General features: G+C 36.0%; 1 protein-coding gene across 1 annotated transcript in view; it reads right to left on the bottom strand.

The window, feature by feature from the left end:
- Positions 1-27,291, bottom strand: part of LOC121433391 (solute carrier organic anion transporter family member 6A1-like) — a 131,237-nt gene that overhangs the window by 69,043 nt on the left and 34,903 nt on the right. Inside the window, exons 7-11 of the mRNA XM_041631755.1 lie at positions 23,064-23,179; positions 21,289-21,398; positions 17,162-17,306; positions 12,937-13,132; positions 3,732-3,885 (exon numbers count right to left, since the gene is read on the bottom strand). Of these exons, the coding sequence (XP_041487689.1) occupies positions 3,732-3,885; positions 12,937-13,132; positions 17,162-17,306; positions 21,289-21,398; positions 23,064-23,179 (721 nt within the window). The remainder of the gene's footprint in view (positions 1-3,731; positions 3,886-12,936; positions 13,133-17,161; positions 17,307-21,288; positions 21,399-23,063; positions 23,180-27,291) is intronic.

The raw sequence follows: 27,291 nt of genomic DNA, 5'->3' as shown, positions 1-27,291 counted from the left end.
CTCCTGGGACAGAGTACAAGTGAATAAGTGTGCTGAGATCTGAAGGACCAAGGTGCAGTACAGTAAATGTCCACAAAACACAGAGTGAGTAAAGGGACTAATAATAAGACTGAAAACAAAATTTAGAAGTCAATTGGTGAAATTTCAGGATATTAGGTTCTAAAAGTATTGAAGAATTTGAGAGGTCCGTGTTTTATAATGAACTGAAAGTAATGGCCTTGCTCTTGCACAAGATAATTGATACTGAAATCATGAACTGAATATACACTCTGACTAGAAATTAGCTAAGGTTTGTTCAATGGAAGCACAGAAGTATACAGATAAATATTATGTTTTTGTATATATGTACAATATTATTGGGAAGGAAATAGTGGAGGAATTATAGAAGTATCAAATTAGATCCTCATTAGTAATTTAAAAATTATCATGAATATTAGAGAGTGTGTCAGTGACCCAAGCTCTAAGTCCTCTGCAAAGAATGACAGTAAATGTCTCAAGGCTGAACCTGGAGGAAATAGGAGGTGCAAAGGAAGTACATTCTGCTGAGAAAAATCGACTAGAGGTACTTGGGGGAAAGAGGACAGAGCATGCTCTAAATCATCAGAGAAACAAAAAGGATGTTTACTTGTTAGAGAGAACCTTTTGGGAAGGGAAATAGTTACTGACTCAAACTACCCAAAGCAAAGCACTTTCTAGAGTAAAGTAGACATTAGTTAGAGGATGAAATAAAGGAAGTAGTGTTTGGATGAAGAACACTTTCTGATTTTAGACGACAGAATAGAAAGTTTCAAGGCGGGAGCAACGGGTGAAAAAGGAAATCAAATGATGTAATAGAAAAGTCAGAAATGTGTGGGGATAAATTACCTCAAAAGCCATACCACCTTTTTTCCTCTTTGTTTGGACCTAATTTGTTCTCATTCTTATTCTTATTAGCTGCCTGCTTGTTTTCTAACAATAGAGAGAAAGTGGGTATGAAAGTGGGGAGGATCTAGTAGGGAGTGAAGGAGGAGAAACTATACTCAGAATATATTATATGAAAAAATGTATTTTCAATTTAAACATCATTCAAAAGTAAGTGAAGGATTGCCTACAAAAAGTAAAATATATGAGCAAATATTAGGAGATGTCTCACTTAATAGAATGTTTGTTGTGCACCAAGAGGAACCAAATTTGAATACCCAACACCCATGAGAAAAGTCAGTCTGTAACCCTAGTTCTGGACTGGAAAGGGGAGAAGAGTGGATCCTGGAGATTATTGGCCATCCAGCCTAAACAAACTGATCAACTCTAGATCCAATGAGAGATCCTCTCTCAGAAGTTAAAGCAAAGATCAACAGAAGAAGACATTCACTACGAGGTTCTAGATTACACACACACACACACACACACACACACACACACACACCATACTAAATTAAATGAATAATAATATGTATGTTTGCTGAAAATTATACAACTTCAGGACAAATAGTTTAAATATATTTCTGTTGAAGGAGACCCAAAGACCCCCTTTCTGTTTATAAAAAAATATTTATTAGTCTTTGGGCCACCCAAAAGAACATCACGATTTGTTTAAAAATATCTGATACATTTCACAAGTCGTTAAATGCTCTGATGCATGAGAACAGTTTCTTGCTTCCACAGTATCTCCTTTATTAGGCTCCTCTAGGGGTTGCATTGTGTTTATATGACTTGACTCGCTATATCAGTTTCTTTTGTAGGATTTTGTAACAAATTGAAATGTAAAAGAAATGAAAAGTCCATTTGTTAACTCTCATGTGGTCCCCTATCTAACAGAATTTTTCTGTTTTGAAACAGAGTATGAACTTTGACAGAAGCTCAAGATCATCCTTTGGCACCTAAGAAGTCCTTAATGCTTTGGGTGAGATGAAGTAGCTTCCCCACTGATAGTGAGAATGAGGCTCCGTTGAACTAGGAAGCTGAGGACAGAACTCCTGAGCCTTGCTTTCCTGTACTTACAGCTGCATCAGCTAACAAGAAGAACTAGCTGAAAGGCCAAGGTCACAGAGAGCAGTCCAAGGGTTTTATTATATAAATCTATAAAAAGGTATTTTTGAAGCATAAATGACTTTCAACGAGCTCCACTGTCTAGATTATTACTATACAGAAAAGACACATTATTTTTGTTTCAGAAAAGTGACAGTATCTCCTTTGTTTTGACAAAATTCTGATGGAATTATGAATTAATTGTGTCTCATAGAAGCACAGGAAAACTATGTAGAATTCCATTAGAAGTATGTTTCTAAGCAGGATTTCCCACAAATGAAAGTAGTTCAACAGTGATACTATACTTAGACTCTCAATAAATGTACGTTTGCTGTATGGTGGCATGGTGGACATTTGCAACTGCGTATGCATATTTTAACATAGTGAGGAGAACTGGGTACATGTATAAAGCAAGGACTTACAGTAACTTAGTCAGCTTTTGAAGATGGAAAAAAATCTATGGGGGAGTTCATTATACTTTTCTTCTACATTTAAATTTCTCCCATATTTTAAAGACTACTTTAACATGCAATATTTAAGAAGCATGATAATTATAAATAGCACAAATATTTTTATACTAATTCTTGTTAATATTGTTATGCTACCAAATCATAAGTATAACCGTAGATGTTGATGTGCTTATGAATCAGTATGTCGATTTACTGCTCTCTTCCTTCACAAGAAACAGGAGGTAGAGGAAAATAAACACACAATTAGAACATCGATCTGTAAGTTTGTCCCAATTAAAAGGTAGAAATTGAAAAAAAAATGTAATTTGTGACTTTATTGTTATATGTTCATCCAGGGGTTGGGAAGATAATCCTATGAGTAAGGTGTTAACAGTGGGGATCTGGGTTTGATCCCCAGCACCCACATAAAAATCCCAGCTTGGTAGTGTGCTTGTAGCCCCACTGTGGCAAAGACAGAGATGCATGGGTCCATTTGGTTCTTGGGACCAGGTACCATAGCCTATTTGTGGAGCTCCAAAGCTGTGAAAGACTGACATCAGAGACTGCCCCCAATCACTGCTTCATTTACATATTTCGAGACTGAGTAGAACAGAGAAAAGTCTCCAGCTTTTGAACCCCACAAACTTAGACAAGTGGTAGCTTAATCAATTGCTCTCTACAACAGAACATAGACTAGGAAAAAAATAATGCATTCTGGGTAGTTGTAGCAGTCCAGAAAATAAGAAATTTCCTGCTAGTACCATGCCATGTGTAACTAGCGTTTTTAAGCAGATTCAGTTGTTATGTCATATTCTCTCATTCATATGAGTTATCTATTACTCGCAGCTTTCTAGAAAGATATGTTTTGTGAAAGCCTTATACATGTGGTAAGATTTGGGACACAAAGAACTGGTGACTAGGGATGTAGCTCAGCAGTAGAGCCCTTGATTCGACACCCTACTTAAAGATAAGTCCTACCTATATCTGAGTTGCTGTGGTGCAAATAATGAAACAGCAGGAAACTAGAGGGCAGGCATTTTGAATATCAGCAGAAGGCACATTTGAAGGAAATATGACTCACAGGACAGCACTGGGCAAGCTTGGTGTGAAACATTGAGAGTTAAAGATTGTGTTCAAAGTCCAGTGAGTTGGAAAACATAAATTAGGTTTTATCTGCATGTTGCTAAAAGTTTGTGAGAGAACTGGAAGTAATACCAAATCACTATAAAATGAGCATGTTACTAGAAAGGAAGAGGCATAATAAATACAAGTTACCTTTTCATTGTTTAATTCTTTCAAAGATATGCAGCCTGCAAAGCAGGGAGAGAAATACTCAACATCATCTCTTCCACACACAGAAGCATATTTAGAGCTTGTGCAACCACAGTGCTTATTGCATGGAGCTGTGAGGTTTCCCAATTTACCTGACCTGTAATGTTGAGATGAAATGCAGTTATAATGCCATCATTTAAATTATTAACGCTGACATTAAGATCTCAATCATATCCACAAACATCCTTATTGAAATAATTTCTTTTTCATAGATTTGCTAGGTTTTAAAAACATAAAATGCACATTTAGGAGGGTACCCCTTGATTGTCCTGGAGAGATGGCTTAGCTCTTAGGAGCGCTTCCTGCTCTTCCAGAGGACCAATATTTCATTTCCAACATCCACACTGAAGCTCACAGTCATCTATAACTCCACTTCCAGGGAATCTGAAGCCCTTTTAGGGTCTCTGCAGGCACCAGGCATGCAAGTGTTACATATACATACCTGCAAGTGAATACTCATTCACACAAATAAAAGTAGCTAAATCTTAAAAATATACCACTTGAATTTTTATTATGCTATAGCAAAATTATCACCACAGTCATGTTGACAAAGAAAGTAATCATTGCTTGCAATGGGTTGCTCCTCTTCCATACATATACTTCAAAGATCTCCACTACTCATAAATAATTCCTCTACTTATTAGTAATATCTCCTTGTCCATTTGTTCAGATCTTATAAAAAGCAATCACGAGAAACATTTTCCTTGCTTCTTTTGCACAAATAATCTTTATTTGTTCTTCTATGGACTTATGTTTTCATGACTCTTGTATAAGTATTAAAAGCAGAATATTTAAATAGTATCTAAGTTTTTATAGCAATTATTTTAGATTTTACATATGTGGTATTTTGCTTGAAGGTATTTATTTGCACCTTATTAGTTAGTGTAGTCTGGCTCTACTTCTTTCTTGGGAACATTGGCTGCATTGGTTCTCAAGGGTGGCAGGAACAGAAGCAAGGTACAGGGTTGGGACAGCTATGGGTACCACAAAGACAGCAGAACTCCAGGAGATAGACTTTGGTGAATCAGCTCAACTTTGTTCCAGAATACAAGGAATGTGTTCAGCAGTACAGGACTAGGGAGCTTGGGCATGAACACAAATCTTAGTTATCACCTGTGCACCAGGGAAGGCTTCTAGAAGGAAGCTGTGCCAAGGGTCAAGCTAACGATAAATCAGGTGTATTATTTAGAGACAGCTTTCAGATAAATTCAGTCCACAGAGCCTAGAGACATTCTCCAAATAAGGGCAGATAGAGAGCAGGAAGTTTCGCTGGGAAGGGAAAGAGTCTCTAATGTCGTCTAGCTTTGTCAGGATAGACCACACCCAAGCAAGGTCTTCCAACATGAAAGCAAAAAAAAAAAAAAAAAGTCATTAAATCTCTTGGGAATGAAGTTACTGACAGTTCTGAGCTTCTGTGTGCATAATGGGATCCAAACCTGGGTCCTCTGGAGGGAGAGCAAGTGTTCTTAAACACTGATCCATTTCTCTAGCACCCTACATTTTTTCTAACTTTTCAAGAAACAGTTTTCAAAGAGGTTTATTGGCATGCTTCTGCAAGCAGTATACAGAATTTTCAGCTGTTCTCCACATTTCTCTGTAACAGTATAATTTCATTGACTAGCCATTATGATTGGGGAATAATGGTTAAGATTGTGTTTTTTGATTCATATTTCCTAATGATTAATGATAGTGAATTTATTTCTAACTGCATATTTCCCATCTGAATATGCATATATTCATATTATTAGATGAAAGTTGGTTCCAAACTATTTGTCTATTTTTCTTATTTTCTTATTAGTAATAAAAACATAAAGTATTTTTATTTGATCAGAAACAAATCTTTCTATATATTATTTTCTTTTTGTTTTTATATTTTGTGGCTTTTTGTTTGTTTGTTTGTTTGTTTGTTGTAGTGGCATTTGAATAGTATTTTAATAAATAAAGCTTGCCTGAAGATCAGCCTACATATCAGGTAGCTATGGCATGCAACTTTAATCCCAGGAGCCACACTAGTTTGCCATAGAAACTGGGCCATGCATGCCTTTAATCCCAGTGGTGCATACCTTTAATCCTAACCCTAGAGAGGATTATAAAAGAGTAGGAAACAGCTCTCAGACACAGTCTCATTCTAAGATTGCCGGAGGTAGGATCACTATTTTCAAACTGAGATCAAGGTTAAGTGCCAGTAGCTGGCTGTTTTACTTTTTGGATCTTCTGGTTAAAGTCCAATTTCTCTGTCTGAGTTTTTATTAATTGTGCTTCAGTTTGTTGTTTAGTTTTTGATGTCTTTGAAAGCATGGCATGATGGTACACACCTGTAATTCCAGGAGTTTGGAGGCAGAGGCAGGTGGATCTCTGTAAATTTGAGATCAGCTTAATCTACATAGTGAGTTCAAAACAGCCAGTTATACATAGTGAAATGCTTCTCAATAAACCAACAACCACAACAAGCAGAAAAAGTTTTTTAAAAAGCAGATTTAATTTTTTATGAAATCCATTTGGCAAATTTCTTCCTAGATTATGAGTTTTATGTTATGTAAAAGAAATTCTTGCCAAATTCAAGATCAAAAAGATTCTCCTTAAAGTCTTAGAATATTGCATTTCACATTTGTACTTATGGTTCATTTTGAATTCCTCTGCATAATACAAAGCAGCGATTCAAATTTGCTTTTATCTAATGGTCCCAACCCAACAGAATTTTTAAGATTTCACAGTTTAAATATTTATCTCTGAATATGCATGGTCTGTGAAAGAATATGCATACTCTGATCAATCTGTAGAAAGCTACCTGTATGTAGTTTTTTTATTGTCAAACTGCTAGTCAATAGTATTTTTGCAAATAACTCTAAAGTTTCTACTTTACTACATCTGTACCCTGCCAAAGATCAACCATCTATATGTACATGAATTTCTATTTATAGTCTCTTTATATAGATCCCATATTTAGTGATAACCCTCCTGCTATATCACAGAGTGCTACTTTTTAAATATGTCCTCGCAAGCAGTATTGAGCACTGGACAGTTCTTGTGAGAAAACGAATGTGCTTCATGGGCACTTCATCTTCCTGTTCTCAACTAAACCGATGGATATCTCCAAAGGTCCAACTGACATTATAACAGAGAAGTTCAAGCCATCAGCATGTAAATAATGGGGCAGGTTAAAAACATTCACATCGCACAATTCTTTTTCTTACTTTGTTTTTATTCATTTTACATTCCAACCTCAGTTCTCCCTCCCACCCCTCCTTCTGCTCCTCCTCACCTCCCCCCCACAACAGCCCACCCCTCCATCCACTCCTCCCGAAAGATACGACTGTCCATGTAGAGTCAACAAAGCCTGGCACATTAAGATGAAGAAAGACCAAGCCCCTTCCCTGCATCAAGGCTGAGAATGGCATCGCATCATAGGGAACGGACTCCAGAAAGCTAACTCATGCACCATGGATAGATCCTGGTTCCACTGCCAGGGGCCCCTCGGAGAGCGCAAGCTACACAACTATCTCCCTGATGCAGAGAGTCAGGCCAGCCTCAGGTTCTGGGATTTCAGACAAAGAGGAAAGAGGAATTAAATGAGCAAGGGAGGTCAAGATCATAAAGGGGAAGTTTCCAGAGACTCCTCAACCAAGCTGATGGGAACTCAGGAACTCTAAACTGGTAGCTGTGGAGCCTTCATGACACATCACAAAGTTTAATTAGAGAGTTAGCGGTAGTAACTCAGAATCCGTGGAGAAGTACTAATCTTCAAATGTGAATTTCTTTTAAGAACCTTTACTTAAAACTGTACATTCTGTGCTTGAAATAAAAGCCTTATTGATTAACATCTAATATACTCATTTAAAATATACAGTCCTGTTATTAGTATATTTATGTATGTGAAGTTACCTTAGTAGTCAATTATTTGAGCCTTTTCTCATCTTCCTTTCTCCCTCATTTTCTTTCCATTTTGTTCTCATTCCTTTTTTTTCCTTCCTTCCTTCCTTTCTTTCTTCCTTCCTTCCTTTTTCTTTCTTCTTCTCTTTCTTTCATCCTTCTTTCTTCTCTCTTTTCTTCTGTGAGACAGATTTTACCTCTACAGCCCAAACTGACCTAAACTCACTATATAGCCAAGGCTGACTCATGGCAATCCCCACTCAGCCTCTTATGGGCTGTAGAACATTTTTATCACCTCAAAAAAATAACAGATGCTGAATTTCATCAGGTAATTACTTTTTGGCTACCTTAAGAGTTTTTCCATTTCATTTTTAGCTTGTTTAATATGATATATCAATTATTTTTTCTCTGTAAACCTATTTTCTTGATGATTCATGGTTGAATAAAATTTACATAATCTTATACATTCATGGATATAAATATACAACAATGAAAATAAAATAATTGCCATATATACCATTTTAAGCATTTATCATTTCTTTGTATTTGGGAATACTCAAAGTTCTTTTTACCAGTTGTTTAAAAGGTATGTAAGAAATTATTAACCATTATCTTTTTGTCCTATACATTAGAAGTCATTCCTCGTTTACAAATGCCTCCTTGAACATATTTACCATCCTTTCTCCATCCACTTCTTACTCCCAAAACTACCTCAGCCTCTGGGAGGCACTATTTTATGTACTTTGAACAGTGTTTTATAATTTTATTTTTATTTTCTTTTTTTAAAAAAATTAATTTAGGCAGACCTGGAACTTACCATGTAATCACAATTTTTATTGTAGTAATTTACTTCCTTGATTAAATTTACTCTTGGGAATTTTATTTTATTTGTTTTTTGTAACTACAGCTAACGAGATTGCTTTTCTCATAATTTTCACAGGATGTTTTCAAGTATTGACCTAACATGACTGCATTTAGTCCTTTCCTCCTAGCCCTTTGTGACATATGGTGTCTGCTGTACCGGCTCTTTGACCTCTAAAATTAATTTGAATTTCTGTGTTCCTAGTTTAGTTGAAGGATGGGCAATTATTTATTTATTTTCAAAGATATAATGTTGTGTTAAGGCAATCTTTTGGGGTCTGGAGAAATAACTTGGAACTTAAGAAGGCTTGTTGTTCTACCTTCTAGAGAACCCAGGTTCAGTTCCCAGGACCTACATCAGTATTTCACAAATGCCTATTATTCCAGCTCAGGTAAATCTGATGTGCTCACCTGGCTCCCAAAGGCACATGAGTTAAACAGAGACAAGCATGCATAAACATGAATAAAAAATATTTTGTTTTTATTGAGCTATATTTTTTTCTCCACTCCTCTTTCTTCCTCCCCCCTCTATGTCTACCCTCTTCCATGACCCCCATACTCCCAGTTTGCTCACATCTTGTCTTTTTCTACTTCCCATGTATATTAGATCCATGTATGTTCTCTTAGGTTTGTCTTTGTTGTCTAGGTTCTCTGGGATTGTGAATTGTAGGCTGGCTTTTTTTTGTTGTTGTTGTTGTTTTTCTTTTTTTGCTTTATGTCTAAAAGCCACTTATGAGTGAGTACATATGATATTTGTCTTTCTGGATTTGGGTTACTTTGCTCAATTTAATGTTTTCTAGATCTATCCCTTTGCCTGCAAATTTCAAGATTTTTTTTCACTTGTTTAACAGACATTTATTACTTTAGTTGAACAACCTCTATACAATTTGTTTTGCTGAATAGAAAAAAATTCTAGATCAAGATTTTTATCTAGTATTTTTTGGAAATCAGTAAAATCCTTTAGAAATCTGAAGAGAAAAAAAAACAGTTTAAGAAAAACTTCAATTAGATTGTTAAGCCCGCTAGCCCAGATCCCTGATAAGGGCTGTACTGTCTATTCATTCCATACTCAAATGCATCCTGGGACCTAGTACAAGGCATGGCAAAAACAAAACATGGTGGTATGTGTGGCCTTTGTGAAATGTCAACCTCTGACAAATATACCAGGGACAAGTACCACTGGCCACTACCTAAGGAAAGACTAATGAAGTCATATAGCCAACTGCTTTCCTTACCCGCAAGATGAATTGACTGGCCTAGGATTGTCCTTTAAATACCCAACCATCCTTGTTATGTGGCTAGAAGCTTTCTAATGGTTGGATACAATCTTGACCACAACTTTTTAGAGTTCACTTGACTGGCATTAATTGAACCTCACATGGCACCCATCACTGGACTACAAACACTAAGGGAAATCTGCCCTGAGGGCAACTTCACCATACCGTTCCCACATAGGCCGCACCCCACCCAAAATTCAATCACCACCACCACCTTCAAAACACCAAGGTGTCAACACCTATTACTGGACATCAAACTCATCCTCCTGAGATCCAACAGAATATAGAAGCCTTTTCCAATTTTACCTGGTTCTTTTGAAAATGGGGCATTGGATTCAGTCTCAAATTGTGGGTTGTAGCTGACCTCCCTTTTATAAGCAGGTTCACAAAACAAGCTGGAAGCTTCTCTTCCTACATTTCTAAACGAAATTCCAACTCTAAAGCAAGCAGCCACTTCAGTGACTAGAAGATTTTATGATCCCAAGAAAGCTGCAGGTTCTATCACCTGCACCAAACACTTCTACAGGGCAAGTCCTATGACTCTTCACACAGGATTCCACATGGTGTAAACCATACACCGAAACCCCTAAGCAGGTAAGGCAAAGACAGATAGGTCACCAGAAACAAGACATACCATCACTATATTCTTCAAGCATTATTGCACTTTAACCGCTATAATCCACAAAGCATTCATGACAATCTATGACAGTTTTAACAGAAAAATAACATCTTTAAGCAGACAGCCTTTTATTTCTTTGGTTTTTCTGTCTGGGTTATTTGTGCTCTAGAAGCATAGGACATTTAAAATGTTACAATTATGGCATTATATTCTATCATTCCTTGAAAGTTAATGGCATTTAGTTTATGTAGTTGGGTAACATGCAGATGTGTTGTGAGTGGACAGATATGTCTTCCTTGATGAGCAGCATCTCTTTGCCTGTGAGATTACAAATTCTCAGACTTGACATACTAAAAATGTTGATGATGGATGACAGCAAAACTTGTTTTGACATGTATTCTATGAAATTGATATTAAGGTTGAGCAACAGCAGTGTTTATGACAAACATAAGTATTTTAAGTATTCACAAAAGAGACTATACTTAATGCTCATAATCCACTAGTCCAGTTTCTTATATTATGAACAGAAAGCTCTTACCTCCCTTCATTTTTCTGATGCTCTTTCAGCTAGTAGAAAATATTTTTCATAAATTTTTGCTTCAAATTATATAAATTGATCATGTTTTCACATATATAACATATCACTCACTCAAAAATAAACATAATTATAATATTTAAAGCATGTTATCTTCTGTAGTAAATTGTATTTTACTGTAGGACAAAAATATAACTTCTATTCTTTCCTAGCACTACCATAAATCTTGTAGTAAATATGTAGGTTTATTAAATACTGGAGAAATAGGTCAAATTGGAAGTGGTGCCTTAAATTCTATTTCCAGTTTGGTAATAAATTTCCTAGGAATATATTTTTAAAACATGCATTATCTTTAGGGTTGAAATATCTACTTTACATATATTATACCTTTTTTTTTTCTGCTCCTCTCTCTTCCTCGTCCCTCCCATTCAACCCTCTCCCATATTCCCCATGCTCCCAATTTACTCAGGAGATCTTGTCTTTTTCTACTTCCCATGTAGATTAGATCCATATATGTCTCTCTTAGGGTTGTCTTTGTTCTCTGGGATTATTAATGGAAGGCTGGTTTTCATTGCTTTATGTATAAAAAACACTTAGAAGTGAATACATATGATATTTGTCTTTCTGGGTCTCGGTTACCTCACTCAATATGATGCTTCTACATTCATCCATTTGCCTGCAAATTTCAAGATGTCGTTATTTTTTTCTGCTGTGTAGTACTCCATTATGCAAATGTACCACATTTTCCTTATCCATTCTTCAGTCAAGGGGCAGTTAGGTTGTTTCCAGGTTTGTGGCTATGACAAACAAAGCTGCTATGAACATAGCTAAGCACATGTCCTAGAGAGTGTATTCTCTACTCATGACATTTTGTTTTTTGCTTTTCTTATGTATATAGGCTCTTCAAGATTTGTATAATTCTCTATTGGGGGGAATAACATAATTCTGTTTTAACTAAAATGTATTTTAAAAATATTTCCTATGAATTTTAAATAATTTTCAAATGAATTTGTAGAGGAGTTATCTGTTTATAACATTCAATATTTAAATAAATTACTTATGCAATTCTTAGTTTATGCATTAATTTAAATTAGTAGCATCTTGTTTTACTCATAAATGTTTTTGTACAACTTAAATATCTGAACATTTTATTTGGGCCTCTTATTTGTTAATTCTCAAACAAATTATTCAAAATGATATATTTTTCCATTTGTTTCTTTCTAGAATAATGGAACAGTTAAGTCTCAGTATTTTTTGTTCTTAGGGATTTTTCAGTTGATAGGTCATTAATTCTCCAGCTGCAGATACTCTGAATTTTTCATTATTTAAATATTTCTCCATTCTGTAGTATAATGATTCCATCAGATTAACAAAAGATTTTGCATAGAAAAGGCTTTTAATTTTTATGTTTTTATATATTATCATTTATTGTCAGTTACAGATATATCTTTTCTTGCTATGTCTACAAATTCAAGACCTGATTCTAAGTTCTTTGGATCCATTTGTAAGAGAAGTGAAGCTCAAGTCATGTTTTCTAACTCTGTGGACAGCTACAGTAGCATGTATTGGATGTTGGTTTGATGTAAGCTATGGTTCTCTCTTATCACTTCACTTAATTATCCTTGCTTTTCATTTACAAATGCAATACTTAATGTTAACCCATGCCAAGACTGCTGATTTCTTTCATATTTAATTTAAAATATCCAGGGCAAATCACATTATTCATATTCTAGTACTATGGTATACTTGCTACATACCCTAACAGAAAGTTCTAGTCTTGATTTTAAATCACTTATGAATTAAATAAGTGTATCTCTATGAAATATGAACTATTAATATAAAAAGTAAAATTATGTTTTATACATTATTTGCATGTTTAAAATTTTTAAGAAATATATATATATATATATATAGTTACTGGATTATTAGTCTGGAAAATATACCTTCAGTTATGATTTAGAAAACTGAGTATACAAACATATTTACCCCTCATAATTTTCACTGATTCCAGCAAATTGCACTGTATCACATTCTACAAAAATTATTAATATGAAAAGCAGAAGCGATATAATAGATGTCACCATTACAAATTTCATTTGGCCTTTACAAGACATTCTCAACTTCGAAACAATTAAACCTCCCAGAAGACTGCCAATTGCACCTCCTGGAATTAAAATAATTCCTAAGAAAGGGAAAAGAAAATACTGTTAAAACATATCCCATTGAAAGTACCAAATGTAGCACATTGATGTCATTCCCTCTACTCAAATACAGATTTTCAAAGTAGAAAAGTAAAACTTGAAGATGTAGTGTTTGAAAAAATCTGGACTTTATAATATTTACAATCCTGTGAATGGATACTGGTAGTGGTGGTGATGCTCTTATACACTGGGTATCTAATACAGGTATCCAATAGCAGGTATCTAATATCTAAGTAAACCATGAACTTAGTTCATACCATATAGAAGTTATGAGCTGTCTTATTGAGAAATACTGTTACTTAGCTGATTGAATATATGACTTATTACAAGAGGTTTAACTGAAATAACACGTTTTCTCAAACTAATGTACAAGAATTGGACCAATCAACTTACTGAAATCTCTCATTGATGATCAACGTGAACAGTCTTACATGTCTGTGAGACTGCAGAATACCCAGTACAAGCAGTATAAGCTATGGTTTTTCTTATTTTTTTTTTAAAAAAATATTTATTTATTTATTTATTATATGTACAATATCCTGCCTGCATGTATCCACGTGGGCCAGAAGAGGGCACCAGATCTCATTACAGATGGTTGTGAGCCACCATGTGGTTGCTGGGAATTGAACTCAGGACCTCTGGAAGAGTAGCCAGTCCTTTTATTCTTTGAGCCATCTCGCCAACCACAAGCTATGGTCTTTCTAATTAAGATAAATATTTAGAAAGAGGAAACAACAGGAAGATTATGAGCTGAAAAAGCAAAGAAAAGAGAATGAAGAGGAAAAATAGAAAACACTCAGTATAATGCAGTACACTCATAAATAAAATTTAATCAGCTCAATATGTAGACAATTGTGAGTATATAATGTGATATAATAGATAAAGAACTAAATACCAATAACAACACAAATGCAAGATTAAATCTGGTGATGATTTGAATACATGCAAATGAAATGCCCATAAAGATGGTAAAAGTGAAAGCAAAGAGGGAAGAAATAAAGGTGACAGGTGAAAAAGAAGAACAAACAATAAAAATGAACAATAAAAATACATAATTGATAAAATTCAAGTTCAGATCCCAAATAAGGTGAAATAAGGACATGCCACACTAGTTTTCTTTCCCATGGGATGGAAACAAAACAACAGCCTTGGAACTTGTTATAGAAGGAACAGTGGATGAGCACAGTTAGTTGTGTGGACAGAAAACGAAACCTGGCACATTACACAGACTAGAGAGAATAGCAAAGCGAGGTGATCAGACACCATGGCTCCTAGAGTACAAAATTTAATTCAGAAGTGGACTCTCTGCTCCTGGGTATTCAAGTGACAATGACCTGGCACAGAAGGTTGCATCTTGCAGACAAGTATCCTAAATCAATACCTGGCCTGGCATCTGAAAACAAGCTTGCTTCACAAAAGAAATTAACAAGAAGCTCAGTGAAATCTTAGTGCTAGAGCTTCTGGTGTCAGGACCCAGTCACTTTCAGGCTGGAAGTTCTGACAGTGCCACACCTCAGACTACTCCTGGACAGCTCAATGCATAGTTGGCTAAGCCACCATCACAGGCAAAGTTGAGACTGTTATACCTGGATGAATTTCTTTGATTCAAGATACAGGCAAATTTATGCTCACTCACACTGTGAGAGGCATTCCAGGCATGCCCCCTGTCTTGGATGCTTCTTGTACACCAGGTTCCAAAAACTAAGTCTTCAGAGCAAATGGTTCAGCATTGTCCATAGTCTATACAAATTCAGTGTTCAGTGAAGAGAACTTCTTGTAGACTCAACACTGTCTACATATCAATTGTACAGAAAAAAATGCTTTCTAAGTGAATATAAACCTAAAGCAGTCTAAAGTCCCCCTATATTGGTGTTGCAAGACAGGGTCACTGTCCTGCCACTAATATACATGTTCAGAGCATTGCACTTTAAGACTCTAGAGAGTACACACTCCTGGTCTGTCAGAATGCCCTCACTGGCAAATATTGAGCACAGCGTGTTTCTGTTCCCACTACTTTGGTTGAAGCAGAGAAGAATTAGATCAATCTGAAAATACAACCTACCATTCTCACCCCATTCATAAAGAATTTTGACTAGAGAAGACCCAGAGGGATCTTAGCCAGGAAGACGATTTCATTTTTTTTCCTCCATCTATTTTCATTTTAGCATTGCAATTTCATTTCTTGTTATGTTTCTTACTTTTATCTTTATTTTAGTTGAGTTTGCCTCTCTTCTGTTTAATTTTTTCATGTTGTCATCTTCCCTTCTTTTAATATGTATTTTTAAGATTCAATTAATTCTTCCTTCCCTTTTAATTTTTTAAATGCTGGTGGTTTTCATGTATCCTAGGCAAGTGCTCCACCACTGAGTGACAGCTCCAGCCTTTCAATTTCCTTCTTTACTAATATAGTTTTATTGTGTTCAAAAGTACCTCTCCCTTTCTCCTCCATCTCACAAGAACTGAGGATCAATTCAATAAACCAGTGTACAATGGACTGGCACTATGCCCCTGACCTATATTTTCTGAAGAATTAATTTTATTGAAGTCACAAGCCAGTCTCGCTTGAACTCTAATGGGGCATATCTACTTAACAAAATAGGGGAAGAATACAACCCCACCTGTTCATCCAGACAGATAGGAAAGGCTGACATTAGTTCCAGGGCAAATACCCACATTGTAGCAATAGAGAGGAAAACAATGTTAGGAGAGACCACATTTACATCTATATTCTATAGCAGTCAATGCTGCAGCAGGGTGACTGCATGTGGCTGCATGGGACAGGTATCTCTGGCAATGGAGTATTACATAGTACAAGCTATGACTCTAATTGTTAACCTTCACTATAACACACCTCCAGTCAGTCCATAGACCCTGCAAAATGAATGCAGCAAAGAAGACAAGAATCATTTTCCAATAGCAGAGTTACTATCAACAGTGTGTCTACAATTTCTACCAGTGCCATCAATCCAGGAGGAGTCACCATTGCATTGGTGTGCCACAATTTATGCTCCCTACACATCTGCTTGAGATGCCTGAGTTTTTTCACTCCTTCAAGGATTACAGAAACACTACTCTTTTCTTAGGTGGTAATCTCTGTCTCTAAACTCTATTCAGAAACGAAGAAGCTTTATGATATTGTGTTATAGAGTTTTATTATAGAGTACTTCTGTGAACAATTCAACATTACAAGATCAATCAATTATTACAAGCCACACTAGCAGAAGAAATCAACATATCATGAAGGCCAGCATATAAAAGTAAAGAGGGACTCATTATGGGGTTAGGGAGAAACCTGGTGCTAGGGAAATTCCCAGGAATCCACAAGGTAAGAGTCTTAGCAATAGTGGAGAGGGTGCCTGAACTGGCCTTCCCCTATAATCAGATTGATGGCTACCGTAATTGTCATCATAAACCCTCGATCCAGTAACTAATGGAAGCAGATGCGGAGATCCAATTAAGACAAATCTAATATTGTATCTCTTAATGTAATAACGGATATACAATTGCATGTATATAAAGAGTGGCATTGTTTGGCAGTGAAGTAAAAAAGAGTACCACAGAATAATTACAATGCATTAAGTTCAAATCAATGTTAATCTGAAATACACAATTTCTGGTGAAAGAAATAGAATAATTAGTGGGGAATCACATGAATATTTTTTTTAGAAAAACTTTGAGTACAGACACACAAGCAAAAAGGGATAGAAGCACAGAGAGGAAGGAGATACACTGTGACTTGAGAAGACTGGTTTCCTAAAGGGGAGGGGAAAGGACATCGTCAGATATGTAGATGGGAGGCAGGAAAATAGTGAGCAATATAAACAGAATAGTGAAGTTTTATGTATTAAAAATATGGAGGTAACATTGGAATGTTCTTTAGCAAATCACATTCAAGTACACTACACATCTTGTCTTTTGCTTACATGACACATTCCTTATGTATGTACAACACACAAATTTACACATCATGAAAAATTGGAAATCTTCTCAGTAAGAAGAAATATATCTACCTGTGAGCAGAGTGGCAAGTGAGGGCGTTAACAAAAACTGATTTTCTAAATATTTGGGCAAGAATTCTGCAGCTCCAATATAAGCCAGGGACTCCGTGGCTTTGCACATTGCATGACACATAAGCAGAGGGCTCTTCACCAGACACTGAAACAGAACAGATCATACCACAATGATTCCATCTCATCATATGGATTCCATCATTCATCTGCAGGACTGGTTCTCTATAGTCTCAACTAAATGCAAGTAATTATCCAAGCAAAACTATATAGTTCTCTAGACAGACACATCAGGATCAAATACATATGCCATCTTCAACTACCCAGTATCACACACACACACACACACACACACACACACACACACACACACTGAGTGAACTCTAAATTATATGAAGAAACACAGGTTTTGTGTATTTGCATGTATGCAGATGTTAATTCATGTTCGGATTCACATGCAAATGTGTGCCCATACATGTGGAGTCCAAATGACTTCAGGTGTCCTTCCTCAGGTACTATACATATTTCTTTTCTTTTCTTTCTTTTCACAAAAAAAGAAAAGAAAAGAAAAGAAAAGAAATTGTGAGATATACTAGTCTATAGATATACTGTTCTTGCTACTCTGGTCTTTTAGCATGTCTTACTGTTATTAGATCAATGTTGTTTGTTTTACCTATATTTGTATCTATATTTTGACATATAAAGTTTAGAAAAAATGTTATTACTTAAAATAAAAACTCATGCCCTATGATTATCACTGTATTGAATTTATAGATTAGTTGACTAAGTTATTTCCTACATGGCCATAGCTACTTTATAGCTATATATAGCATTACACATCTGTCAATTTACTCACGTGTTTATCAATACAGATATGTTAAGTACAATTTTCTTCATGAAACTTTTATGTATAGCTGTTGAATGAGTTTCTGAGTTATTTATAATTTTGTGATTATGTTTTAGTCTGCAATCCAATTTTAGATTTAGATAAAATGTATGCAAGTAGCAAAGCACAGGATCAAATCTGTTTAAAGTGTATATGTTTTCATGTACAGAAAAACCTGAAGTCAATACTAAAACAATATTAAAACTGATACTTTGGTACAGGAATTTGCAGCAAAACAAAACCAAACTATAAAGTCAAGCTTTCTGAGATAGAAATGGAAGCATTCACAATCAAAATAACTGTCAAAAGTGCCCAGAAATGAACCTTGTAAATGAAGCCCTTCTATAATAGAAATTGTAAATCAGTGATGAAAGAAATTGAAGTAGATATGACAAATGAAAAGATCATACTTGATCATAATAGAAAGAAAATTGGCAAATGGAAAAGTGAGCTATATATTCCATGCAACCTCAACCACAACACTAGTGATGCTATTTCAGAACTATTGAAACAATGTTGGAATTCATAAGGTAGAAAAAACAGGCCTCAGTATGTTGAATTAATCTAACATAGCAAAGCTGGAGGTGTCAGTATACGTGATATCAACACATTCTACAGAGCCACAGTAGACAAATCAGCATGACAAGACAGAAAGGAAGACACAGAGCCCAGTGAGCCCAGGATAAAACTATGAAGCTTATCCAAAATGATCAGTCATCTATAGTCTGCTGCCTTTTGATAAAGAATCAAAAAGTATATGCTGAAGAGACAGGTTCTTCTACATATGGATGTTCACATGCTCATTTTTAAAGTTCCCAAAGTATTGTTAACAGTTTTAGCTTAACCTTTAACACTGTTGTGTTGTAGTTCAGCTCCTGATATTGTTAAAATATGTGCACACAGTATTTACATAGAACTAAGTAGTCTAGGTATGGTTCTGCCTACCAGAAACTCCAGAACTTCAACGGCTGGAGAAGTCTTAAATGTTTGAGAGTAGACTGAACAGTACAATGCAACTTTATAATAAAGTGAAAGTCTTGTTGAAATATAATGAATTACTACAAAGAATTCATGATTTAATAACAAGTAGAACTTTGAGAATAAGAGCTAAGTAAAAATGAATCTTACCTTACATAGCAATCCACTTATCTTTGAAAAAATTTAACCAATGCATATCTACCTCTACAAAGTCAATCTAATCTAAAAATAAAAAAAAATATTACTCACTTCTTTACTAAAACTAAAATACTTATATTTCAAGTGAATACAAACTAGACCAAGAAGAGTCAAAACTAGCATGGACAATAAAAATACTGGTAGAGGTATCACAGTCCATAATTTCAAGTTAGACTACAGAACCATAATAATAAAGGAACATGGTATTGACACAAAAATAGACTACTTAATAAATAAATTATAAGATCCAGACATAACTCCATGCAACTATAGCCATCTGAGTTTTGATAAAGAAGCCACTTCCAGATAAACAATGCTTCAAAACTAGACATACATCAGGACTAGAATCAGACTTGATCCTTGTCTCTCACCCTGCACAGAAAATTAGTTCTAAGTGGATAAGAGAACCCAATATTAGACTTTAAACTCTGAAACAAAGGATAAAGTTGGGTGGTATAGGAGGTTCTTTTGTATTTGTGTTGGTTTCATTAGTTATTAAAGAAACTGCCTTGGCCTAGTTGATAGGGCGGACTCAGGTAGGTGCGGAAGACAGAACAGAATGCTGGGAAGAAGGGAAGTGAGGTAGACACCATGAATCTCTGGCCTGAGATGGACGTAGGTTAGAATCTTGCTGGTAAAAGACAGTCACAGATTTAACAGAAATGGGTTCATCAAGATGTGAGAGTTAGCCAATAAGAGGCTAGAAATAATAAGCCAGGCAGTAATTTAATTAATACTATTTCTATCTGGTTGTTTTGGTGGTTAAGCTAGCCGGGCTGTGGGATGTGGCCCGCTCCTCCTACTACAGTTGGGAATACAGCTAATGATAATTAATTAAAGGAATTTCTAAATATGATCTTAGTGACTGGGGAAATAATGTAAACAATGGATTTCATGAGGTCAAAAGAGTTCTTTTCTGCAAAGGAGACCAGTATGAGAATCAGTAGGTAGCCTGCTAAATGGGAAAACAAAAAAGCCTTTTCCTTACTGTGTGCAATAGAAGACTAGAATAAACAAAGAAAAAAACTAAATCTAAAGAAAGCAAACAATACAAATAACAAACTGCCTAGGGAGCTGTACTGAGAATCCTTTGAAAAGGAAGCACAAACAGCTAACAAATGCTTTCAAGGGAATTGGGGTCTCTTCCCTGGTGAAAGCTATTTCTCTTGCTCTCAATGTTTCTTAATTGCCTGTAGTTCTTTCTTTATAGTTAAGAGAGAGCACGGACAGGGGAGTACATGAGAATGGAAGAAGGAAGGAAGGAAGGAAGGAAGGAAGGAAGGAAGGAGGAAAGGAAGGAGAAAGAGGAAGTCTTATTATATTTTAATTTCAAAATAAATATTTTAAAAAAGGAATAGGTTGTTTTGAGTAGGTAAATGAGTAAGGAAATAATATATCCACCAAAGGAAAAAAAAATAACTGAAAATTGGGAAGATACTGATACAACTGTAAAGTAAGAAAGGAAAAATTAGATGATGGCATTTTGAAGACGTTTGCGGTTATATCCAGAGTGAAAAATTCACTAAAAATGAATAATAACTATATGTGACAATTACAACCGTGCAATTTATATGCCACAAAGTAAGTTTTAAGTAGAAGAATAAATATTCAAAGTAGGACTAGGTTATTGGAAAGGGCTTTCTCTTCACCCTGGTATCTGCTACTATGGTATCAATAAAAAGAAAAGATTTTGTACTCAATATTATGATTTTTGTGTGTTGGGAAGGAATATGTATAGACACAACTTCTTCAAATTTATGTTATCTTGTTAAATATCATATCTACCTCTCCAGAAAATATAAACACAATATTTTAAAAATATTTAAAAAATAATGAAAAATAAAATCATAGTTAGGCACCAGTAGTCTCTGGCAAATGGCAGATTTCTAGTAATGCTAAATAATAAATGGTTCTTTCTTTCCATCACAATGGAAATGAGCAATTTAATTAAGAGACTCCAAAACTTTCATACAAATTTATTAAACACTTTGCCATTTTCTTAACTCGATAATTAATTAATTAAACAGGCCAACTTAACTGGCTTATTAACAGAAGTATTTTACTTTACCTGGAGAGCATGAAGCAAATCCTTCAAACGAGGTCCAAATTTCTTATATTTAAGGTGCTTGTCAACAGTGGAAGGTTCTTTTTCTTTTCGAAGTTTTATCTTCTTTGCACCTATAGGTCACAATTGAAGCAATCTTATGTTGAAGCAAGTAAGAAGACATATAATAATCCCAGTTTGTCATGGAAAGGCAAGTGTGTTATTTTAAAACAGATTAAAACCAATGTATAATTAATCTACAGTAGTTCTTTGCAAAGATAATTATTTGATAATGAAAATTTCTCACATCTGCACTGCCCAACTCTGCAGTTCATCACTATGTATTTCTCTTAACTGTTGAAATGGTGCTTCCTATAGATGAATTAACTGATTCTCTGGAGATCTGTGGATGTAAGGACCTTTGTGCTCCCAACGTATAGGTACTACATTTATTTTTTTGCCCATTATACTGTTTATGAACACCTAGATTGGTTTGATTTTCTAGCTATTGTAAAATAGTGAGGCAATGAGTAAAGATACGGAGCTATTTCTTTGATTGAGTCCTTCATGTAAACATAACAAAGAGTGGTATGACTAGGTCATATGGTAGATTTATTTAAATCTTTGAAAAAGATTTTTAGTTATGTGTAGATGTATGTGGGGTCGGCTTGTGTCTGTGTGTACGTATGTGTATGCACAAAAGCGATTGCTTTTAAAGCCCAACGGTACAGACATTTGTGACCAAATTCAGGTCCTCTACAAGAGTGGTATGCATTCCTAACTGCAAAGACATCTCACCAGCCCCATATTTCAGGTTATTTATTTTTCTTTCAAGGAACCTTCAGAGTACCTGTACAACTACATATTCCCACCAGTGGGGAGTAATGGTTTTTCTTGCCCCCAATCCTCACTAGCCTTTATTCTCCTGATGACAGTTATTCTAACCCAGTCAAGGCAGAATTTCATTGCAGGCTTAATTTGCATTTCCCCAATGGAAAAAGATGTTGAACATTTTTCAAATGTTTATTGTCATTTGCGTCTTTTAAAGAAGTGACTCTGAGTTTGGGACATGTGTTCTGAGAGTGATGAGCTTTCGTTTTCAGAGTTGTTCCAGCTGCATCCCAAATGTCTAGCAATATTGTAATTTCCATTCCTATTTTTTTTTAACTAAAAGCTCAGACTTCCCTTAAGTCACTTCTGCTCTTTGCCTGCATATTCTTACCATCATAAAGAAGTCCATTTCTTCACTGCATTCGAATGCACCTCTTCAGGATTTGAATATATAGTGAAGACCTGCTAAGACATCCCATCCTTCTGGGTGGAAAAACTAAAGGATTCTTGGACCTTCTGTTTACAGACAGTCCTTGTTGGGTTAATTAGCCAACAGACTGTAAGTCATTCGAATAAACCCCCTTTCTGTATGTAGAGAGACATTCATTCTATAAACTCTGTTACTTTAGAGAATCCTGACTAAAACACTAGGTAAAGAATTGGTCGGTGTAGTTCATTTTTAAAAGGCAGTTATGCACTTTAAACAAAAAGACAATTATTCAAAGGAAATAAGGAGTGACACAAATATACACTAGTGAATTTGTAGTGTATGAATGCAATATTTGGATGCCATATTGCTTGATTGGGTAAAAAAAAAAACAAGAACTACAACACTATGATACTATTTATCACAGAGTGATACCTGCAGGAGAGTCATATTTATAAGGAAATGTAATTTATCTATGCTTTGAGAGTGGGAGCTGAGGGCATGAATTACTCTAAAAAAGTAATTATGTTTTTATACTCACCAGGTAAATTCGATGGAAAACATAGTAATGGGAAAAAGGCGACCCACGCAAGCAGAGTGGCACTAATGAAACCAGCCCACCAATTGATCTGCTGCAATAGAGACGCGAGACTCATCCTTGAATAAAGACAAATTGGAAAGTTTAAATTAGGGACATTTCAAATTCAAATCATAATTAGTGGTAAGAGAGAGAACTTTCTGTTAATTTGCATTCATTTCTAATTTCCCACTATTAATTTTTGGCTTTTGTTTGCAAGTGACAGTGGCTAATGTTTAGTTGTGTGGTTTGCTTTTGGATATTCTCAGTGCCTAAATTTCCACCTTCCTTTTCAGTGACACTCCTCGGGTGGCAGAAGTTCCTGTTTGTACAGATTCAAAATTATCTCCATTAACAGCTGTGCCCCTGGAAAACCAAGTCTTCTTCTTTATCCTGCCCCTTTAAACCTTACACCTGGACCTCTGGGGCAGCTTCTCTTGTACATGGCACCTGACCCTTAGAGTCACAGATCATCTGAAACCCCTTCCTTCAGGTCCCTGTGTTAAGTGTATTTGATACTTCTGTGATCTTTTGCTAATCTCAGAGTTTAGCATCCAGCAAGGCAGACACAGAATATGAAAGACCCTGTGCTTGAATTTGCTAAATTTCTCTTTCACAGAGTAAGCATGGGGTATCAACATCCCTAATCTTTAATCAATACTGAGACCACCTAGAATAATTTTCAAAGTTTATTCAAGGTTTTTGTTTGTATGTTTTTTTTCAAACATTTAGGGATAAGATCTACAGAAATTAGTGAATACACTATTACTAATCTTTTCAGTTTCACACCCATGGAAAATCTCAGCCAGGAACTACAAAGATGACATAGACAGAAGTTGGAAGCATTGAATACCCACACAGTGGCTAACAATCATCCATAAGTTAATTTTCAAAGGATTCAACACCTTCCTCTCTACTTTTCTAGAACCAAAAAGAAGCATACAGAGAAAAATCAGGAAAATAAGCATATTCACAGTTGCACCAAAACATAAAGCACCAGGGGAAAAGTTAATGAAGGTAAAAGAAACTATGGTGAAGTACACACAGCTCTAGAAGGTAAAAACCATCAAGAACTGGAGAAAACAATAAAAGGAACTAATAATAGTTAGATTGACATTCATGTACATGCTTTAGAAGAATTAATAGTGTGAAAATTGACTGTCTCAGTTGGGGTTTCTATTGCTGGGAAGAGACACAATGACCACAGCAACTCTTAAAAAGGAAAACAGCTTATACTTTCAGAGTCTTAGTTCATTATCATAGTAGCAGGAAGCATTGCAGGTTGCAGGCAGACATCATGCTGGAGAAGGAACTGCTACATGTTGCTGTGTGGGCAACATCAAGTAGACTGCTACACTGAGTGATGCTTGAGCAAAAGAGACATCAAAACCCATTCCCACAATGACACACTTCCTCCAACAAGGCCACACCTACTTCAATGAGCTCACACATCCTAATAGTGCCACCCTTTTCAGGGGGCCATTTTCTTTCAAAAAACCACATTACACTTCCTGATCCCCAAAAGCTTATAATAATGTAATAATACAAAAATGCATTCAGTCTAACTTCAAAAGTCCACATAATCTATAACAGTATCAAACTGATTTAAAACTCTAAAGTTCAAAGTCTCTTCTGAGATTCATATAATCTCTTAACTGTAATCTCCTATGAATCAAAATAAAAAAACAGATCACATGTTTCTAAGACATAATGACACAGATTATACATTATCATTCCAAAATGTAGGGAAGGGAGCATAGTGAGGAAATACTGGACCAAAGCAAGACTGAAAACCATCTGGGCAAACTCCAAACTCTGCATCTCCATGTCTGATGCCAAAAACACTCTTCAGATCTCCAACTCCTTCCAGCTCTGTTAACTGCAATATACTAAATTTTCTTGGGACCACTATCTGTTGGCAGCTTTCTTCAGTAGATATCCCAGTACTCAGGCCTCTAGCATCTTGAGGTCTCCAAGGCAATATAGGCATTACCTTCACAGCTTCATACAATAGGGAGCATTACCACTTATGCTTGCAGATATGATGCTGTCTGTATCTTGGTGTGCAGGCAATAGAACTGAAAGGAGCAGTCGTCTGAAAATCATTTTTGTTCTGTATGTTGAGTGTTTTGATTATTGCATCATGGGACACTTTCTTTTCTGTTCCAATCTAATTGTTGTTCTGTATGTTTCTTGTACCTTAATAGACACCTTATCTCTTTTTTTAGGTTAGAAAATTTTCTTCTGGGCCTTTGAGCTAATATTCTTGTATTATTCTATTCTTGTTTGGTCTCTTCATAGTGTGTCAGACTTCCTGGGTGATTTGTGTTAGAAGGTTTTTTGGACTTACCATTTCTTTGACAGATTTATCCATTTCTTCTACCATACCTTCAATTCTTGAGATTCCCACTTCCATGCCTTGTATTCTTTTGGTGATGCTTACCTCTTGTAGTTCCTGTTTTAATTCCTAAAATATTCACTTCCAGAACTATCTCAGTTTGGGTTTTCTTTATTGGTTCTTTTTTCCAATTTGAGGACCTGAACAGTTTTATTCATTTCTTTACACTGCTTTCTTGGATTTCTTTTAGGTGTTCATTCATTTCCTCTTGAAGCACCTTAATCATATTCAAATAGTTGATCTTAATATGTCTTCCTCCAACTTCATTTCCTCCAATGTATGTGTGTGTTCCTAGATTTCTTTAAAAGATTTATTCATTTCCTTTTTAAGACTCTCATGGTCATACAGTTGCTTTTAAGGTCTTATCCCTGTGATTCAGCATGGTGGAGTATTTAGAGACTAGCTGAACTCCAGTAGAGACATAGTGCCCTGACTTTTATTGTGTTTTTATGCTGGCATCTTAGTGCCTTAGTTTGTCAGAATTACCATTCTAGGTGCGAATTTCTGGATTTCTCTTTGTTGGGTTTGTTATGGTTTTGGTCCCTGGTCCCTTTAAGAGGCAAGCCACGCCCACTCTAGGCAATCCCCCCCCCCCAACCTCTCATTGCCATCTTAGATTCTCTCTGTCCCCTCCTGGCATGCATGTGTGTTTTCCCCACTTTCCCTTTTCTCTGTCTCTCTCCTTTCTCTTCTCCTCTCTTCCTACTCTCTCTCTCTCTCTCTCTCTCTCTGTCTCTCTCTGTCTGTCTCTCTCTGTCTCTGTCTCTCTGTCTCTCTGTCTCTGTCTCTCTCTCTCTCTCTCTCTCTCTCTCTCTCTCTCTCTCTCTCTCTCTCTCTTCTCTAAGTAATAAATGTCCAGTTCTGATCCATACGATGTGTCTGTTACGTGTCTCTACCCATGCTCAGGGAACCTGCTCAGTTGCTCGCCACATGGCGAGCAACCCACCCTACTGCTCTGTGTGCTCACTGCCTGCTCACACTGACTCCCTTGGGTGGCTCTCCCCGGGCCCGCGAGTCTCTGCCTGGGACTGGCTGGTCTGTGGGCCTGCCTGTGCCAGGGACCTGCCAGCATTTCCTGCCACCAGCTGCAGGGATCTCCCCAGCATTTTTAAAAAAAATCATAAAAGGGTTGGTATTTGTTTCTTAGTTACTCTTTCCTTTATGGATTTTTGAAGAGTGTGATGGTAGTGTATTAACTGATTTCCTGTCTTGATCAGCTAGTGTATTCCTAAGGAATGCACATTCATGTTTGATTCTGAGATGCTGGGATGAGTTAGGAGAAGAAAGCTTGGTGATTGTGATCCACTGGAGATGGGGTCAGAGAGGAGGCTTCAGCAGTTTTCCAGGTACAGAGCTAGGGAAAAAATTGGGGTGATGGCACCTCAGGATCAGGACTAGATAGTGGGACCACCTTCAGCCTACTTGTTTTTCCGAGAAGAGTGGTCTTTGTGTTGTCAGGGGTGCCTACTACTGTGGAGGTTGGGACAAAACAAAGAGTGGGTCCTGGGAGGTTAGAAGACAAAGATCAGTGGCATGCATAGGAGATGGGAGCAAAGGGGAAGGGAAGACTGCTATGGGTGTTCTGCTGGAGTAATATTACTACCTTTTTTGTTAGCTTTTCAGAAATTCTGACCAAGATGCTTGTTTTCTCTGTGTTTGTCATCACGTTTACAATTTAAAAGCTGGACAGCACTTAGATTCACATTTGCCAAGATTCTATTGTTAATGTAATGTAGATTTTCAATACAACAAGGGTTACATATATGTAAAATTTCTTAATAAAATACTCTCGTA

The sequence above is a fragment of the Microtus oregoni genome, unplaced genomic scaffold (genome assembly GCF_018167655.1).
Source record: "Microtus oregoni isolate MIOR12 unplaced genomic scaffold, Mior012 000038F_ref0000394, whole genome shotgun sequence".
Classification (NCBI taxonomy): Eukaryota; Metazoa; Chordata; class Mammalia; order Rodentia; family Cricetidae; genus Microtus; species Microtus oregoni.
The sequence above is the reverse complement of the archived record's forward strand: the minus strand, read 5'-3'. Positions and strand labels throughout refer to the sequence as shown.